The sequence below is a fragment of the Amphibalanus amphitrite genome, unplaced genomic scaffold, assembly GCF_019059575.1.
Source record: "Amphibalanus amphitrite isolate SeventyFive unplaced genomic scaffold, NRLGWU_Aamphi_draft 000176F_arrow, whole genome shotgun sequence".
Taxonomy (NCBI): Eukaryota; Metazoa; Arthropoda; class Thecostraca; order Balanomorpha; family Balanidae; genus Amphibalanus; species Amphibalanus amphitrite.
In genome coordinates, this window is record NW_024881671.1 from 708,836 (window position 1) to 728,310 (window position 19,475).

The 19,475-nt window shown below is 57.6% G+C and overlaps 1 protein-coding gene across 10 annotated transcripts in view; it reads right to left on the reverse strand.

Moving 5' to 3' along the window:
* The window catches only part of LOC122383893, a 148,438-nt gene that overhangs the window by 104,124 nt on the left and 24,839 nt on the right, over window positions 1-19,475 (reverse strand). For 9 of the 10 annotated variants that reach the window (XM_043370739.1, XM_043370742.1, XM_043370740.1 and 6 more), the window contains exons 7-23: window positions 16,988-17,103; window positions 15,921-16,176; window positions 15,289-15,573; window positions 13,394-13,513; window positions 11,871-12,004; window positions 10,921-11,158; window positions 8,442-8,564; window positions 8,013-8,147; window positions 6,889-7,122; window positions 6,139-6,654; window positions 5,521-5,694; window positions 4,123-4,383; window positions 3,480-3,905; window positions 3,031-3,324; window positions 2,290-2,731; window positions 533-2,082; window positions 156-344 (exon numbers count right to left, since the gene is read on the reverse strand). In XM_043370739.1, the coding sequence (XP_043226674.1) occupies window positions 156-344; window positions 533-2,082; window positions 2,290-2,731; window positions 3,031-3,324; window positions 3,480-3,905; window positions 4,123-4,383; window positions 5,521-5,694; window positions 6,139-6,654; window positions 6,889-7,122; window positions 8,013-8,147; window positions 8,442-8,564; window positions 10,921-11,158; window positions 11,871-12,004; window positions 13,394-13,513; window positions 15,289-15,573; window positions 15,921-16,176; window positions 16,988-17,103 (5,493 nt within the window). The remainder of the gene's footprint in view (window positions 1-155; window positions 345-532; window positions 2,083-2,289; window positions 2,732-3,030; window positions 3,325-3,479; window positions 3,906-4,122; window positions 4,384-5,520; window positions 5,695-6,138; window positions 6,655-6,888; window positions 7,123-8,012; window positions 8,148-8,441; window positions 8,565-10,920; window positions 11,159-11,870; window positions 12,005-13,393; window positions 13,514-15,288; window positions 15,574-15,920; window positions 16,177-16,987; window positions 17,104-19,475) is intronic. The other variant, XM_043370741.1, reaches the window with a different exon arrangement.

Sequence of the window (19,475 nt, forward strand, 5' to 3'; positions counted from 1 at the left end):
TAAGACGATAAATTATTCGTATGTTATTCGCACCTTATAAAGATCAACGATATTCACTTCGAATGTCAGTTTGATCATACAGAAAATCGATACTGCAAGCGTAGCCTCTTTGCTTTTCATGTCATGTTGCAATATGTAACGTCTATTATACGCACCTTGGCACTTGCTGTTGACACAAGCATCCGCCGCGGGACAGTCTCCGTTGGTGCTGCATCCCAGTGAGCAGAAGCCACCGTCACAGGTCTGGTCCTTGGGGCACTGAGTGCTCGACAGGCAGGGCAGTACGCAGCGGTTCCTCACGCAACGCTCGCCACTGGCACACTCGCTGCTGCGAGAGCACACGGCTGAAAACATAACGGTCGGTCAGACTCTCGTCACTCCTCGGATGTGGCACTGCTAGTGAGTTTTCCAACTGAGGATAAGCGCAAGAAATATGTGTGACATTGGTGACAAATATGAAACCAGCGTAATTAGCGTATCCCTCCCCCTCACCCGTCCCCCCGGTGCTCAGGGCCATTTCTGTGTGACTCACCTCTGCACTGTCCGCTGATGCAGACTCCGTCCGGACACTGGGCGTCGCCGCTGCAGCGGACCACGGCTCGCACGCAGCCCTGCTCCGGCTCCGGGTTACCCTGGAAGCCGGCCGGGCAGCTGCACTGCGCCTTCCGCTGGACCACGTTGCACTGGGCGTTCTGGCCACAGGCGCCCTGGCACGGGTCGGCGCAGCGGCCGCGGCGGCACACCGAGTCGGGCGGACAGTCGGCGTCTCCGCCGGGGCACTGGCCCTCCGGGTGGCAGCCCGTGGTGTACGGGTCGCCGATCTGACGCGGCGGGCAGAAGCACGAGTACGAGCCGGGCTTGTTGATGCACTTGGCGGACGAGTGACACGGCCGGTCGGCGCACAGGTCGACCGAGGCGCAATCAGTCTCGGCGGTCGGGTTCGGGCTGTAGCCGGGCCGGCACGAGCAGACCGGCGCATGGTTGGCCGCCAGACAGACGGCGTGCGCTCCGCAGGCGTCGCGGCACACGTCGTAGCATTGGTAGTCGAGCTGGTTGCAGGCCTGCGTGGCCAGGCAGTCCGAGTTACCGAGGCAGCCGACGGCGCGGCAGCCCTCCTCCAGGTCGTTCGGGTTGCCCACGTACTTGCCCGGCGGGCACTGACACTGTGCCACGTGATTGTTGGTCACGCACACAGCGCCAGGGCCGCAGCGCAGGCTGGCACAGACGGAGACGCACTGGCGACCGCCGTCGGCGTCCCGACAGGCCTCCGTCTCGGGACACTCGGCGTCAGAGGAGCAGGTGTTGCGGGACAGCGGCTTGCAGCCAGCCCGGTCGTTAGGGTTACCGTAGAAGCCGCTGACACACTGGCAAGAGGCGCGGTGATTGACCGCCACGCACTGCGAGTTGGGCGAGCACTGGGTGCGCTCGCAGACCGGAGCACACTTCTTCACCTTGAGTGCGTCCGCCAGGCAGGCGTGCGTGACCGGACAGTCGTCGGAGCTGGCGCACTCAGGCACTCCGGGACTCTCGCAGCGGTTGGTGCGCGGGTTCTTCTTGAAGCCGTCACGGCAGAGGCAGACAGGACGCGATCTGCGCACCGAGCACACCTCGTTCTGGTCGCAGAAGAAGGTGCTGCACGGGTCGAGACACTGCTTCTGACCGCTCTCTCCCAGGGTGCAGACGGGCCGGTCCTTGGGGCAGTCCCGGGACGTCTTGCACTGATCGACAGGCGTGGTGGGCTGGCAGCCGACGCGCGGGTTGCTCGGGTCGCCGCTGAAGCCGTCCTTGCAGAGACAACTCGACCGGTGGTTTTCGGTGACGCAGTAGGCGTTGGAGCCACAGGAGAGCTTGGAGCAGGCGCTGACGCAGCGGCGCTGGCCGCCGGCCGCCGGCAGGCAGATCTCGTCGTCGCGGCAGTAGAGGTCGTTCTGACAGCCGCCGGTGGAGCAGCCCACCTTGGGGTCGGACGCGTCTCCCTCGTAGCCGGCGCGGCACGAGCACTTGCCTCCACTGCACACAGCGTTCGGTCCGCACGCCACGCCAGCGCACAGGTTCACGCACTTGCCTGAGCTGCACTTGTATCTGCAAAGGCACGTGAATGAGTCATGAAAAGGTTGCGAATGCACAGCCTTCGAAACATGTCTATAATAATTCAGCTTCTCTACAAACTGTGCCTATGATGCTGCAGACGGACTATGTCGCTGGCTAGGTATGTGATGTATGACTGATGCTAAACGCATCTGAATTCTGATCCGGCATTTACTCTACCAGCTCTGGCACGCTACTCACCCGGTGGGGCAGGCGTTGGAGCCGGAGCACTGGCAGTTATCCGGGTTGCTGGCGCAATCGGTCCTGGTCGAGCTCGGCGGCATGCACATCAGGAACGGGTTGCCCTGGAAGCCCTGCTTGCAGCGGCAGTCGTACGAGCCGGGCGTGTTGATGCAGAGGGCGTTCATGCCGCACGAGTTGCCCATGCACTCGTCGACATCTGTGCACTCGACGTACGGGTTTCCGCGGTAGCCAGCCGGGCACACGCAGTCCACGCGGCCGCCGCCCTCCTTGCACGTGGCGCCCTTGCCGCACGAGGCGGTGCTGCAGGTGCGCGCCGAGGCGCCGCAGCCCTCGTACGGGTTGCCGGAAGTGCCTTGGTTGCAGACACACTTGTTGGGCTGGCCGTACTCGCAGTGGGCGTTCTTGGCGCATGCGGGCTCGCACATTGGCGGAAGGGTGGCTGCGGATAGAAAGGGAGGGTCGATGAACGTCAGCGTGCACCGCCACACGCACAATGATCGCTTCAATCAGACAATGGGCAAGATGGAACAGCATAGACATTGTTAACGGTGATCTGAGGACAAGCGTTCGTCGAGACAATGGCCATTCATATATTTCTAGGCTTACCGTAAGCTATCTGTCATCAAGTTCGATTCATTTAGATTATGGCAACTACAGCATGTTCCTTCATATGTCATATACCACAATAGACCATCATTCCTCATCAGTCCCCACTCGCAGTCACGTCCCCTGACTCACGTGGCACGCAGAGCAGATCAGGGTTGCCGACGTGGAACGGCAGGCAGGCGCACTTGTTGGTGTTCTTGTCACACTTGGCGCCGATGCCACAGGTGACGCCCTCGCAGCGCACCTTGCAGCGCGAGGAGACGCACACCTCTGAGCCCTGGCATGGGTTGCGCGGCGAGCAGACGTCCGGCGAGCAGGCGCCACCCGGGAACGGGTTGCCGTTGTACCCCTCCAGACACTTGCAGGTGGGGCCGTCAGCGGAGACGATGCACTCGGCATTGTCGCCGCACAAGTAGCCGTCACACTCTGGAAAGAAGAAACGATATGTGAGAAAGGGGCGATCTTTTATGCCGAGCATTATGCGATGCAACTTTTCCTAATGGCATTTCTTTACAAATTAACCCATTATGCATATTCCATTTTGACAAAAGAGCGAGGCGATGGCGTCACGGATCCCTCACCTGAGACGCAGTCGTTGGAGCCGTCGGCCTTCTTGAAGCCGGGCAGGCAGCGACACCAGGCGGCGTGGCCCTCTGGCTCGCAGACGGCGTTGGCACCGCACGGCAGCTGCTCGCACGGGTTGCGGCACTCTCCGCTGACGCAGGCCAGCTTGCCGTCGCAGTCGTTGTCGGACGCGCAGCCAGAGGCGGCGCCCGTGCAGCCGCCCACGAAGGGGTCGCCCTGTGTTCCGGCCGGGCAGATACACTTGAAGTTTCCCTTCTCGTTGATGCAGCTGGCGCCGGGAGCGCACGGGTTGTCGCGGCACTCGTCCTGGTCCCGGCAGCCCTCGTACGGGTTGCCCGAGTAGCCGGCGTCGCAGAGGCACTTGGGTGGGTCAGACGGAGTGCAGCGCGCGTTCACGCCGCATGGGAACCGCTGACACGGACCTGTGAACGCCGAAAACGCCCGTCAGCGAGGCATTCAGTGCTGCTGCAGTGTAATGCACTGATCACTATCAGTCGTGCGTTATCGTAATGTCTCACTCACGATTCTCGGGATAACTACCTCGATAGTTCAGCAACCTTTCAACTCCAGGAATAACTCAGCTGTGATGCATGACAGTAAACATGACTGAATGACAGTGCAGAACTGTGGTATACTCACTCTTGCACCTATTGCCGTCCTCTGTATCGGAGTAGTAGGGCGGCGGGCAGACGCACTGGCCCGGCTGCACGCACTTCTCGTTCTGGCCGCAGTCGCTGTCGCGGCCGCACTGGACCTTGTTGGCCGTGCAGCCGCTGTAGGGGTTACCCGAGCTGCCCTCGGGGCACGCGCACTCGAACGAGCCGACCAGGTTGATACAGTCGGCGCCGACACCGCATGGCGGGCGTCCGTCCGAGGTCGGCTCCGAGCACTCGTCCACGTCTGCAACACGGAACGACGCGAGTGACGTCAGTGGATGAACGTCTTTGGAAATACCACCACTCAGCTTGCCTTCGGCTCCTTGATAAGCCTAAAAACACCCGCCTCCGTGCTTCTAATCGTCAGGGTGATGCATAATTACCAACTCGTTGGTTTTATGATGAAAATACTAGGGTTGACTATTAAGTAATGGAAGTGCCTTAAGCAATTTAACGTTTTTGCACGTGCACATGTTTTCTTGGTGTCATTTCATGCGCCGATGTTTTTTCTATCCAATGGTGAAGACCACATGTCCTTAGCTACTTCTTGCTCCAAGCTATCGTCGTTTTCCCAAGAGACCACCCGAACCTGCGGCGCACCATGAAAAAGGAGTCTGGCAATGGCCAAAATCGCGCGCCAAGCGCCAGCGCGAGGTCATCAGAGCTTATTGGCTTATTGTTATGGCTACACAATGGACAATTTCTATATTTTCATCAAAACAATACACATTGGCAAGATAAATGACAGCATACACTACTCCAAATAATCGCCTTCAAGCATCACACACCATTCCAGCCTCGTCTTGACCCACTCCTGGAACGCCGCCAGAACACTGATCGGCGCTTTCTTTCTCAAACCGATGAAACCACCGACATATCGTCTGTGGGGAGGCTGCGTCGCTCCATACTAGAAAATAAATTTTCTGATATTGGTAGGCCTTTTCCCTACGACAAACTGAGCTCTAATGACCTTGCACTCGGCGCTGGCGCGCGGCTTTGGCCATTGCCAGGTGGTGCGCCACAGGTTCGGGAGGTCTCTTGGGAAAACGACGATAGCTTATAGCAAAAAGTAGCTAGGGACATGTGGTCTTCACCATTGGATAGAAAAAGATCGGCGCATGAAATGACACCTAAATAATGTGTGCACGTGCAAACCCGTTTAATTGCTTAAGGCACTTCCATTACTTAATAGTCAACCCTAGTACCTAACCGAAGCTAATAGCCTACGGTATTTCGTCATAATTCAAAGGCGAACCATAAATCGTGCATGCAATGCTCCTCCACCCGATAATACGACAGGTTAGCTCGTTTGAGTATAGGTGTCACCGGAGGCCATTCACGTGCCTTGCAACATATTCCTCGCCACGTAAACCCTGCTCACCCTGGCAGGTTCCGTCGGGCTGAGCGACGTGGCCCTGGTCGCAGACGCAGTAGCTCTGGCGGCCCAGCTGGACACAGCGCGCTCCCGGTCCGCAGCCCTTGGCGCCCGAGCACCGGCCCAGTGCGCACACCCCGCCGATCAGCTTGAACGGAGGCAGGCAGCCACTCTTCGATTCTGCGAGAGACGATATCAATCGTTACATGACATTCGTGAGGATTACAAGGGAAAGCTATGTCGAGCTAAGTGGTCTTTTCATACTGGCAAGCGCAACAGGTGTGACAATATGCGATCAAGCAAAAATATTTTAGTCGTTTGCGCAAAGCGTGCCTCGCATTTGTAAAACGTAGATAAAAGCTGCCTTGCTACGGCTGGTTTTCATTGTTATCTGTCGTACGATTTATCAAATCTTGACAGTGACCTAGCAATTAGTTGTGAGCTTTGATTGTGCAATAGTACGAAGTGCTCGGTCAGCACCGAAGCAATTTTTCGAACGATTACTCATCGTCCAGTTTTTGCGGCATCTGTCGAGTGCGCCGTCACTCCACTCGACTGCCAGCCGTTCCGTCCCACGCTCAGACACCTGGCTCCATTGGCCCGGCCATTGCACACCCAACTCACGAGGTTCGCAGCTGGAGAAGGCGTTGCCGGCGAAGCCGGGCGGACAGGTGCAGTCGTAGGTGCCGGGCTTGTTGGTGCAGATGGCGTTGGCGCCGCACACGCCGGCCGCCGACGCGGCGGTGTCCGTGCACTCGTCGATGTCGACGCACTTGCCGAAGGCGCCGTCGCGTCGGTAGCCGCGCATGCAGACGCAGACGTCACTGCCGACGCCCTCGTCGCGGACACAGTCCTCGTTGGGCGGGCACGGGTGCTGCGGGCCACACGAGCCCTCCTTGGACTCGATGCAGCCCTGGCGGTACGGGTCGCCCTCGGAGCCGCTGGGACACTCGCAGACGAAGCTGCCGCGGCTGTTGCGGCAGACGGCGCCGGGCGCGCACGGCGAGCCGGCGCACTCGTCAATGTCCACGCAGCCGCTCAGCGCGCCGCCAGTGAAGCCCGAGGCGCACATGCACTTGGGCAGGCCGTTGATGAGCATGCACTCGGCGTTCGGGCCGCAGAAGACGTCCTCGCACGGGTCTGTGGGTGGGAGCGGTGGAAGGTCAGGTCGAACGTAATGTCACAAATGAATGGCTCTTCGGCAGTACCGACTGGTTTAACAGGTCGAATGAAATAACAGGAGCACAAAAACAACGTGCATGATCCGGTACCATTATCGGCTTGTAACCGCATTCTTTCAGCCGTCACTAAGGCAAAAACCAGCAACAACAGCCATATTGCCCCACGAGCCGGGACCCAGGGCACGCCACTCACGTCGGCAGTCGTTTCCAACGTTGGGCTCGGGGCAGAGACACTGTCCGGCCGGGTCGCACATGGAGTTTCCAGGACACTCATCGTCGCCGGTGCAGGTGATGAGCGCCACGCAGAGGGTCTGCGCGTCCGGCGCCGGCTCGGTCCCCTCGGGGCACGAGCACTTGTAGCCGCCAGGGGTGTTGGTGCAGAGGGCGCCGGTGCCGCAGGCGCCCGGCCGCCGGCATTCGTCCACGTCTGTGAAGTGTCGGCTGGTTAGGGTCTGCAATTGGGGTAGTGCACAGCTGCAGGGGTGGGGTCGTGCTCAGTGAGAGAGGTATGCGCAGAATGCGTGCAGCCTCGAGCGTGCAGTCCAGCTCTCCGGGAGAGTCGCCCAAGTCATGAGCTCTGCTGAGTAGCGCCGATGTATGCAGGTGTCCGCTGGCAGGGCATGCGGCGATCATTTCACTTTTTATCGGCCCGATGGTGGCCGGTGACCTTGGTAATGGACCGGTTCTCAGGTGTCCGGCGGACACCGCGGCCCCGTTGGCCGGCCTGCCCTGCAACCGACTACGGTCGGCCGCTGGCGCGAGCCATAGTGCAAACGATGGGTCACCAGAGGGTCCGGATATTTTGATACGCAGCTAGTCTCTCGAAGAGCACGCCATCGTGAGTCGATACTGTTTTTATGTAAACTGCTTGGGTTTTATTCGGAGCATCCGGCGGGAATATTTTGAAGTTGGGATGTCAATTAGGACTGTAATTGTCCCGGTGTCGAATGGAACCTTATTGTCTCCAAATGGCCTTCCCAGCACGAACAATACGGAACGTCGCCGGCTCGGTCGTTCCCAAGGACGCTAAATTTCACGAGAGCGGCACAATGGTAATTGGCCTAGGGCTCCCGCTGTAAACCATCCAGTGACAACGGTGGATCGAATTAACTTTTAAAAAGTTATAAAAGCGAATTCTGTAAATTACATCACGCTGATCGGTATACTTTTGCTCAACTACTACGTAAATGTTTTTGCATCTTGTTGGGCTTCGCTTTGCACACTTCTTCAACATTCAGTTAACAGGAAGCCGGGTATGCCAGATGTCATCACCACCTGTCGGATGAGGTTTATCCCTCGATGTAGTACGGTACTCACCGACACACTTGACCTGCGGGTTGCCCGAGTAGCCCGGCTTGCAGGCGCAGCTGTAGCTGCCGGCCGTGTTGGTGCACACGGCTCCCTCGCCGCACATACCGGACGGCCCCAGCACCGGGTCACACTCGTTCACATCTGCCGAAAACAGAGCGTCATCTCAGTCCATCCTTTGTAAGACACGTGATTGCTCAGCCCGGGTAACTTTCCTAAAAATATTTTTTTATGAATAAATGTTCAATTTCGAAGCGTCACCATCCTCGGAATGTCACACCTGCAATTTGACAGATTTCATCGGTAAGTAGGCGCCGTTTCTCTCACGGCCCCCGTAAAACTGTCGGAATCCGGTTGGATTTCGCCGGTCTCTCGGCGGAGCGGCCGGCGGGTGGCCGCTGCACAGTGGCCACCTCCCAGCCGCGCTCTCACACTCACCCACGCAGCCGGCCTTGACGTTGACGGGGTCGTACGTCCAGCCGTCGTCGCAGATACACAGCGCCTCCAGGCCGTCGGGCTTGCACTTGGCGTGCGGGCCACACTCCATACCGTCGCAAGGCGCTGCGGGCGATGGGGTCAGGTTAGGCAGGTCTATATTTGCCAAAGGTCGGGGGAAGTGTCTAGTTTGGAGGGGTATGTTAACGGCGGTTTAGGTTAGAATTTTTAAAGCGATTGGGAGGATAAGTTTCATGAGTAGATGAGTATTTGTTAAGTTTCGACTTCTATTTATCGACAAACTCTGTCGAGATATTTTCATGAGTTGTTTATGGTAAGCGTCTCATGCCTATTTATCGAGCTAGTCTTTGCCTATACATTTGAATTTATAGGGGACTTGAAAAAGTGTTGGGATGTCCCAGTGACTACGGGTGAAGTATGACTACAGTGAACCTCTGGCACGTTTATTTCTAGATACGGTGAGGTCATTCGTGGTCGTGGCGGCCAGTCTATATATGGAGGTGCGGAGTGCGTGAGGAGTTCGACTCGTGCAGCGTCCGCTCCTATCCTCGCTATCGTCACGTCGCGTGACGGCCGGAGATCCGGCGTCCGTCACCGGAGCGTCACGGCAGGTCAGGTCGAGCGTCACACATGCGGACCAGCCGCAACACACAGTGGGTCGTGTGACGTATAGGATAACGAGACAGAGAGACGAGAAGACGTGTGCGGCGTGTCGCAAACACGCTACATTGAAAGGCGTGCGGGACAAAAGTTTAGATAGAGTGATATGCAGATTGAGGCATGAAGTGAGATTGCTTACAATTTCAGAGAGCATGAACAGAAAGTTTTTGACGTCGAGAACAGAATGACCAGTCGAAAATGAAGAAGTCGAAAATGGTCTAGACTTTTGGATGCCAAGTCAGTCTTTGACATGGTGCTTTCACAGAGAAGGTAATAGAAGGAAAGTAAGATAGGTATAGCCAGTAGAAGGTAGATGTCTTACCACGACCGTACCCTCGACCGCCGCGGGGCGGCTGGGCCGGGATAGCCTTCCACGGAATGCTGTCACAGGCGCATCTACCGTCACGCGCTGTAAGCAGTTGGCCGTCGGGTCAAGTCGGGTCGGTTCAGGTCAGCTGAGGTCAGTTCGGGTCAGTTCAGGTCGCGTTACGTCACAGTCAGTTTAACGGTCGGTAAGAGAAGCTCAGTGAAGCGGTAAGGCAGAGCAGTCGGATGTGTTTAAACCCGGCGCGTTTGGTGGAAGAAGCCGACACCGACTTAGCAACTGCGGTATGTCTGGTAGATTTATATCGCCTAGCGTCGGGTAAAAACATCCGTCTGTTCGGATTAGATGGCGTCAGGCCTTCAAACTCGGAAGATTCATACACAGTTTATCGTCAGAAGGGTGCAGGTAAATAACGTTTTATGCGGCACCCGCAGCTCCAAGGTCACACAAGAATTAAATCTGTCTACGTTAGACAAACCCACCACCAACACAACGTCAAACACTGTCTGTGGAGCGGCCGCTTCGTCCCTGCAAATCATCGTCAGTACTGATTCCGTCATCGTCATTAGCGGAGTTCGTGCAACATGACTATCTGCCCTGATCGATAGCTGAGCCACGATTGTCAAGACAGATGCTGGTTTTTGCCAGCCAGGGGGACAGAAGGTCGAAGAGGCGTCGCTGCATCAGGCGCTCGCGGCGGGCCGGTCGGTGGCGGGTGCGCGCTACACTATCGCTGCCCGGTGGTGCGTGTCGTGCCCGGGCGGCGCGGCTCGTGACGAGCGGGTGCGGTCGTGACGCACTGTGGTGACGCCACACTCACAGGAGCAGAGCACGAGCGGGTCGCCGGCGAGGTGCGCCGGACACTGGCAGCGGAACCCGCCCGGCGTGTTGGCGCACTGCGCGCCGCCGCCGCACGGAAACGGCTCGCCGGCGCACTCGTCCTGGTCTGCGGGACATTGCCGGTGGCCGGCGGCCGGTCAGGGTCGCCGCGCCGCCGGCCACCCCGTTCTGGAGCACTGTGTCAGGCGCGGCGGCCGACTTTCACTGGCCGACAGGCGGCTCGGCGCGGACGTGCCGTTGCCGGCCACGCCGCGCTGCCCGCGTCATCGGCCGCCAATCCCGCCGTCGTGGTCATGGCTATTGATAGGGCTCCCCGTCCGGGGAATTCTGATGTCATCCCGTCAGATTTCGGTGGTGGCCGGCCCGAATACAACTACCGTTTTGACATCTCGAGACATCCGAGACAGCTCAATAGAAGCAGCTCGCATGCTGCCGCCTCCGTATCGCCAGTTGCTACCCTCCCTCTCCTCCGTATCCCTCCCTCCCCACCCCGCCCCGTCCCACCCCGCCCCCGTGGCCCGACGACCCGCATCCGTGCCGTGAAAGTCGCCGGTCGCGCGGTGGTGTATGCCGGTCCGCGCTCGGCTCTCGGTGTCAGGGCCGTCCGCAGCTGGGGCCGCCGGAGCGGGAACTCACCTCTGCACGGCGTGCTCGGCGGATTGCCGATGAAGCCGGCGTCGCACTCGCACCGGTAGCTGCCCGGCACGTTGACGCAATGCGAGTTGGCCCCGCACGGCGACTTGGCGCATTCGTCGACGTCCACACATGTTGTGCCGCGCTCCTCGAAGCCGCTCTTGCAGAAGCACTGGCCCTCCTTGCACTCGGCGTTGTTGACACAGTCGAAGTTGGATTTGCAGAGGATCTTGACGTCAACCTGTCAGCAAGCGAGGTACCGTTAATCCCACTCGATAACTGATGGAGGGATTGACGTTTTTATAGTGGCGGTAAAACTCGGGGAATAAGGGGCGCCCATAAGTTTCTGGCTGGTGTTTTTGTGGTCTTGTGATAAATGATGAAATGTCATGCATCTAAAGAGATTCCGTGTTGTCGCAAGTGGGTATGACACGCTTAGCTAACCATCTGAAGCTTTAGTGATTCACCTTTATACTACGTGCTCATCGGAACCACCTCGTTAAAGCCATGTGTCAGTGCGGTGCTCTTCATTATAACGGTCAGATGAATTACACTATCCTGCGTGACTCCGCACGGGTTACTAATGGCGCCACAGCACTGCATGTAACCCGACCTCCCTGTGTGGTGTGGCCTCCCTTTCTGAACCGCGCCCCGTGTCGCTGGCAGGTGACCCGACAGCTGACCTCGCCCGTCCCGGGGGCCGCTGGCCACCGTGACTGATAACATCAGAGCCTTCCATCTACCCGTCCATCAGCTGCCCACTGCCCAGTATCAACGGTCTTAGGTCGCCGTGGGCGACGCAAGGGGAGCTTTTCAGAGCTAAATCGAATTACATAACCCCGTTGTAGTTTGACGGTGAACGTAGAATCATTGACTGATCATTAGGTTTGCGGTGCTGTCTGCCGAAGTTGCAGCCTGGAATGTTCTGGATGTCTGTGTGCTCGTTGACTGACCTGTTCGCAGGCGACGGCCGGGGTCGGGTTGGCCTGGTAGCCCTGCGGGCACCGGCACGAGTATCCCGGCTCGGTGTTCTTGCAGATGGCGTAGTCGCCGCACGGCTTGCCGTACACGACGCACTCGTTGATGTCTGCGGTCGGGGGCGGCGGTCAGTTTTCCGGGAGGTGACAGGGCCGGCTGCGGGCGGCCGGCCGGATCGGACCAATTACGGTATGGTGCGAGGCCGCGCCGTGGGTGCCGTTGCGGCTGGACCGCTCCCCAACGGATTCCCTCCCCCTTGACCCCATCACCCACTCCACTCCGGGCTGATGGGATGAAGGAGGAATTGAAATTTGGAATTCACGAAACCTTCCAGCACGAATTTTGAGTTTACAAGTTGCAAAATTAATTTTATTACAAGAAGTTTGGTAGGTAAGATGCCTTGGTAAGAACCGTTGAAATCGGTAACTTTCTGTCTCAAGACCAGGGACTTGAAAGAAAGCATTGCGAAAACAAGCGCCCTGCTAAAAAGCAAGATACCTATAAGAAACCTAAAAAGCATGGTTTTCAATGGTCTTGGTCTTGGTCGTGGGTTAGGGCGCATAGCCTCATCGGGCTCAGAGCGTCCGTAAATGTCTTATTGCCACTTTCATGTCTTCAGAGTTGGTAGGTAAGCATGGTTTTCAATTATTTTCCAATATCATCATGTTTTGTCACTCGCGCGTCATAATTGCACTCAATACTTTTCTGCTGTTTGGCCTCTAATTTCTTTCAATAATAAGACATTGTAAACTTAAACTTATAATAAATTGCAATTATATCATTATTTTTAATTTCTATAAGTAATTTCTCAAATCAAAACTAGACAGATTTTAATAAAAATGCAATATCAGTTGCACGGTAGGTATTGTTCTTGGTTGCAATCTTACTTTACAGCCATAGCCTTGCTTGCAAGTTTGTTTACATTTCTTACAGAACGTGCCAGGTGTCGTGAATTTTTACAAAGTTTGCAAAATACTTATGAACTGTAAACTACAAACACCTGTAATTACAAGACTATGGTGAAACAGGCATTGAAAAAGCAGGAATATGGAATCGGAAATATTGGAGACCGCCAAAATTATGCTGGCCACATTTTTGCAAAACGTTTCCCTTTCTCTTTTCCCGTTAGTTTCCTTTTACCGAGACCAGTGGGTGGCGTGAATCACTGTGTGGACTGGGAACTGGGAAGTGGGAAGCCTATTGTTGTCTACTGTAGCGATCGAGTGACCAGTCTTTTCTCAGCATCAGCTGACTGTCCCAAAAACAACGGCCTCCCGAGGGACGAGAATGAGGCCGTCCTTCACTGCGGTGCTGAATAATGAGACGGAAGACTAAATGAGTTTCGCTCGGGCCTATTTGAAATTCAAATCACCGCAGCATCCGGTTTTGACTGGTCGGCGGCGGCTCTGAGCGCGATGGGTCTCGATCGACACCGCCAGTAGGCACCATTGTCGGAGTGCGTTCCGGCTGAAGTGACCGGGAGACGATCAACACTGACCTGTGCAGCCCTTGTACGGGTTGCCGGTGTAGTCGGGCAGACACTGGCACGTGAAGGCGCCCACAGTGTCGATGCAGCGGGCGTTGGCTCCACAAGGGTTCTTGGCACACTCGTCAATGTCTGTGGAATAGACTGTGTCACCGAGCCGCCCCAGTTTTCGCCCTATTGGAGCCATTGTCTTCCAAAACGTTCGTATGGTCTGTTACATTTGTTAGCTAGGGCCTGCGGGAAATGCGGCTTTTGATTAGAGATCTCTGATCTTTAATGGTTTAATGAGCTGGATGTTTGACTTAACGACACAAAATCTCAGGGTTGTCGACGTCAAAGGTCAGCGATTCGACAGTAAACAGATGTCATGCGCGGTATCTAAATGTGAAGAAAAGGACACATCACTCCTGAAGGATGTCTGAAAAAGTCGTTCAGCATACCTACACTTAACCCTCGCCCGCACATGGGGGGGGGGGGTGGTTGCCACCCCCCCCCAGGCAGTCTTTCTGCTCTGCACTCAACATTTTTAGAGCTAGAAGGCTGATTTTTCGTATAGCTGCTCGTCTATCCTTTCTTGATGTCCACTGAAAATTTCAAGTTTCTGTGATTTTTGGTTTCGGAGATATGACCTTGTTTTTCAGGTCATGTCATGACCCAAATGGCCAATTCTCAACATCTTGCGTTTGCCATGGGCCTTGTGAGCTTTTGACACCCTGATTTCGGCCTTTTTTGCCAGTCTTACCTCCCACCTATCATGGAACATGTTGTCCGACGATGTACAGGGGTCAAGGTCAGGGTCAAGGTCAACCTAGGTCATCTAATATAATTGCGTTTTAGGCAAGCTGAATTTACTTTTTGTGAAGTTTTTTGACTGCATTTTTGGTAGAAGCTTCTCAGATCATGATTTCATGTGATATGGACCCAAAAACAATCGGTGCACACATCAGTATACACACAGGCACACACAGACATACAAACACATATAATTGACCTTGACCTAACTTGACCTGAAATGACCTCAGCAGCAAAATTCTGGTCGGATAGTGTGACAAAGAGGTTCTAGCTGGCTTGGCACCAGAAAACAGCATCGTCATCGGTATTTGATAAACAGCGCACTTGATATCCAACGGTGACCCAAAACAGCAACATTTTTTAGTTTGACCTGACCTGGAAGGTCAATGACTGACCTGAGAAGGTAAAACTGGGTATCATTGGATTCGTCTCTTCCCAAAGAATCTTTTTGGTCTTTACTGCTAAGCTCTATCTCCAACAGGAACGAAATGGCGCGGGGGGGGTGACAACCACCCCCCCCCCCCATGTGCGTTCTAGGATGGGAAAATGGCATGTGCGGGCGAGGGTTAAGTAAAAGTTCATATCAGTCGACATGCATACTGGTCATCGAGATGATAGGTACTTCAAAGGGTAGAGGACATAATCGTCAGTTTTACGGCGTCTGTTCATGCGCAGCTCGGTGGCACGTCCGGGTCTGCTTCTCTGTCCTTGAGCGGCGCTTCGTAGTTCGTACCAGGTGACAGGATCGTCGCGTAAGACAGCGTCAGAGACAAGAGCAGGCAGACGTCAAAACATAAGCATCAGACAGAAAAGCACAAGAAAGGGGAGACGGAATTGTTTGGCAGCGAATATAGTGACTGGCGATGGCGAAGGTAGTACGAGTAGCCCCGGCGGAGTTGGCGGAAGAGACCCGGCGGCTGGCACCGCCCGGAGGAGAAAGCAAGCCGTGGGAGTCGGCTGGAGAGCGCGCCGTCCTCCCTTCGTCGGCGGATGCGCGCATAGCAAGCTTAGGAGTCGAGTTTCTACGAGAGCCGCGTTAGCGGACGGACAGCGGACGTCGAAGGAGAGTCGGCAGTCGGTGGCCGACGCGGTCCCTCCGCGGTGACGTGACTAACTCTCGCAGAAGACGCGGCCGTCGCCGCTGAAGCCCTCCGGGCAGAAGCAGGCGAAGCCGCCGGGCTCGTTGCGGCAGGCGGCGTTCACGCCGCAGGTCATGGGCCGGCCGCACTCGTTGATGTCCGAGCAGGCGTCTGCGGGGTCGCCCGTGTAGCCGGGCGGACAGGCGCACTTGTAGCTGCCGGCCGTGTTCATGCACATGGCGCCGGCACCGCACAGAGAGCTGGCGTTCCGAGCCTCGCCGCCCGGGCCCAGCGGCGTGCCCTCCAGGCACTCGTCCAGGTCTTAGTGAACAAGCGAGTTACGGGTTAGCGGGGGCAGTGGGCGCTTAGTGCATGTTGTATGTACAGTGACCGGTGAGGCTACACGATTAGACTGAACTCGTTACGGGCTGATGTGAGACTGCCGGGTAGTTAGGGGCTAGTATGCACAGAGGGCGAGGCGGTCGAGTGGTCCGCCTCTGCACTCCCACGACACGGGTCACGGCTGGTCGGCGGGGAACGTTAGTCGACCCGTGCAACGACTGCAGCGGGCTCACATTAGTTGCCGGGTTATGGGTGTTCCGGACTCGCCCGGTTAATGACAGTGGCGCGGGGCAGTGACCTTAGCGGCCGGTCGGGCCGGGACTCACCCTGACATTGGACGAGCGGGTCGCCGCGGAAGCCGGGCGGGCACTGGCAGGTGTAGTTGCCCGGCGTGTTCTTGCAGAGCGCGCCGGCTCCGCACGGATCCCGGGTGCACTCGTTCACGTCGATACAGCCGCTGCGCGAGTACGGGTCGCCCACGAAGCCGGCGTCGCAGGAGCACTCGTGGCCGCCGACCGTGTTCCGACAGCGGGCGTTCGGGCCGCACATGCCTCGCTCGTTACACTCGTCGTAGTCGACACACTGCGGATTGAACACCAGGGGATTAGTGGTCACGTTCACCAGGCACGGATCAGAAAGCTGCAGAACTGACACGAGGAGGTCGTGACTTGTTAACCATTAATCAGGACTCTCCTTAGCAAGTGATCGGATGGTGAGCAGACGGGCTGGGTACTTATAAACGAGTCCCGACGACGGATGACTAGACCGGTCTGTCTTTCAAAGAAATGTTTTGAAGGGACGCCAGCGAAAGCCAAACATTCGACGAATGCTATGCATTGATAACTGTAATGCCTCCCTTCTCTGAATGCATCGTGCTGCTGCGTTCTGATCACTGTCTTATGGGGAGGTGGCCATCCCTTCGCGAAGTCTCCTTTGCCAGTTTTGTTCCGTGCGTGGGAGAGCGACTGGAAAATCGACGGAGAAGACCCCCGCTGCTCCCCAACTGAACAGCGGCGACCCTCCGATTCGGTCACATGCAATAACTCAGAGCCAGCGCTCGACCACGGCGTTTTTCTCCTCGTGAAAACAGGTTTTTATCTGGGCGGCGGGCCGGCTCAGATGCCGGAATGCGCGGTGTTGACCGGCTCTGCCCACGCGAGCCTGCCAGAGCTAGTTAACTGACGCATAGCGTTTGGGAGGAAGCGTCACAGTTGGAGGGTTTGAATGGTTGTGGCGAGGAACGAACGTGTTCGTTGGCTCGAGGTAAGCCCTAAGAGGAGCAAGCGCCGATGACAGTCCGGTCATCCCGGCGTGAGGAACGCCGCGGAACGAGTCGAGCTGCTATTGAGGGGCGCCCCCGACTGTGACATTGGTGGGGGGAGTGCGTACTCACCCCGTCGTAGGCGTTGCCGACGTATCCCTCCGGACAGGTGCAGGTGTAGTTTCCCGGGTAGTTCTGGCAGATGGCGTTGGCTCCACAGGCGTCCGGCCTGGAACACTCGTCGATATCTGCGGACAGAGGCGGGCGGGATGGGCGTGACAGGCTGTTGGGGCGGGCGGGCGGTGACGGGGAGACAGCCGGCAGGGCGGACAGACCGACACAGGCAGCTGACGGCCGGACCACACGGCGGCTGACAGACAAAACGGACCGCGCTGAAAGCATCTCCGTGACGGGCGACGGGCGAGCGCGGGTGTCGGCGCAGATTCCCGCAATTCATCGGTCATCTGTCGTCTATAGCCTGTCGTTTGGCAGTCCTTTTACGGAGCGAGCTAGTTCGGCAGTGACATAGCATTCAGCTAGGCTGCGATGATCGCCGCAGCCCACCCCTGTTCGCCCCTCGAGATAGACTCCTCAGGTGCGCTGCCGGTGAACGCCGCCGCTCACGGGTGCGGCAAAAAGCGCGTCGTCAGGCGGCTCCGGCGCCCGTGTGCGGTGTGCGGTGTGCGGTGTGCGTGCAGCTGCCGCGGACGGGCGGGACGCGGTGGCACTGCAGCGGCGGTGTTCCGGGTACCACGACCACCGGCTCGAGGTCGTTATCCTCTCTGCCGACCGCGGTCGGACGAGACGGGATCGACAAAAACTGGCCGATATTTGATGCGACTACCACAGTGCAATTACACACGTCCATTAGTGCGTCTGAGGTGGCGGTGCCCGCCAGCCGGCGGCGGTAGTGAGTCTCCGGCTCTCAGCTGTGCCCCCGGCTCGAGGCCGGTCTCGTCTCGGCCGAGTGGTTTTCCGCCTGACGGGCAATGGCCGCCACCGGCGAGCGAGACGAGCGTGGCTGGTGCGCGGCCTCCCGCCGGGACCAGCGCTGCCCATGCCGCCCAGCGGGTACTCGAGCGAACGAAGGCCCGCTCACAGGCATCGGCGGCGGGAGTGGCACAAACGTGCACTGACCTTTCAAGATTTTTTCGAGACTGTCTCAAGTCCCCGGCTGGCGAGGGAAGCACGCTTCGGTACCGACGCATACAACGCCGCAGTAAAAAACTGCTACACTTTGACGCTTTTTGTGTCGGCGTCTATTTGCCGGTCTCATGACTGGGCGCTGGCACGTCTCGCCCAAATGAATGGTGTCCGCGTGTGGGGCTCGCAAAAAGGCCGCCGGTAAAGTGTTGGGTGGCCGGACCACCCTCAATAACTCACTGAAGCAGCGCATTTGTTGAGTTATGCATCTGGCCGGTTTTTCAGCTGCCGACCTGGCGCGTAACCCGGGCTACGACGGTTATTGGGACGCAGTAATCGGCCGATCACGGATATCATGTGTCGTTTTTGTGGGCAGGCTCGCCATTGTTCATAACACCTCGGGTAGGCAGTGGCGATCAGTGGGCGCTGAGTACCCAGGAACATCGTACTTCGCGGACCTTCAGCCGGCGGCACTCTCGGGCCTGGTGGCGGGCGCCGTTCCGATTTGGCGGAGCGCCGCTTTGTCTCCTCAAAGGAGCAGCACTGATCCGTGGCCGCCTAACAGCGGCGTGAAGCCGTGACCGGGGTCAAAGACACCGCCGCCAACGACAGCGCTGACAAAGACCTCGTCACCGCGAGGCCGGCTGTCGGGACCATTAACTCAACTGAAGCAGCGCACTCGCTATTCTCATGGTGCGTTCACCCTTCCGGCGTGCATTTGCACTCGACATTGCGGCGCCGGCGTTCACAGCTAACTGTCGGTCGACACGCCTCCCCTCCGGCCTGATGTATCGAGTACGGCGCTTACTGGTGACAGGCGAGAGTGCTGGTCGACCGACCGACCATATCTGCCCACCGACCGGCCCTCGGGCGCTACACGCGCGTGGACGGGAGCGCCTCACCGCGCACAAACAGCCCTGGGCAGGACGCACGCGAGTAAACAAAAGTGAAAACGTTCTCAGTGATTTGTACCGTCGGTCGGCCGGTTCGTGTGTTTTCGCATGGGATTATTAGCAGTGGCGGTCGCCGCGGGCGATCGGCGGGCGGCGGCCCAGTTCGCCGCCATTCAGACGGCAATGTCCAGCCGCACCTCGCGAAAACGCCGCTTAGAACGGCTATGTCTGGGATTGTCCCGTCAGGAGGACCCAGTGCGAACATGCAATGGCCACTTAAAAGCGGTTTCTGTTGGATTAGCCGCGGCGTGGACCGCGGTCGACAGCGATAGCGCTCTGAATTTCACGGTTTGCTGATGCGACTGCGGCCGAGGTGAAACGTCGTCCCCGGCGCTGTTACCGACCGACTAGGGCGGTGGCCGACGGGCTGTGGGCGGTGGACAACGGACGGCGGACAACCACAAGTCTTCCCAATACAGAGGCGCATCCACTGCGCGGAAGCAGGCAGGCGCCCGTCCCTCCCGGATCTGTCCCGCAACCGAACGGCTCCGCAAAAGTCGCGACAGGGGCGGACGGCGCGCAAA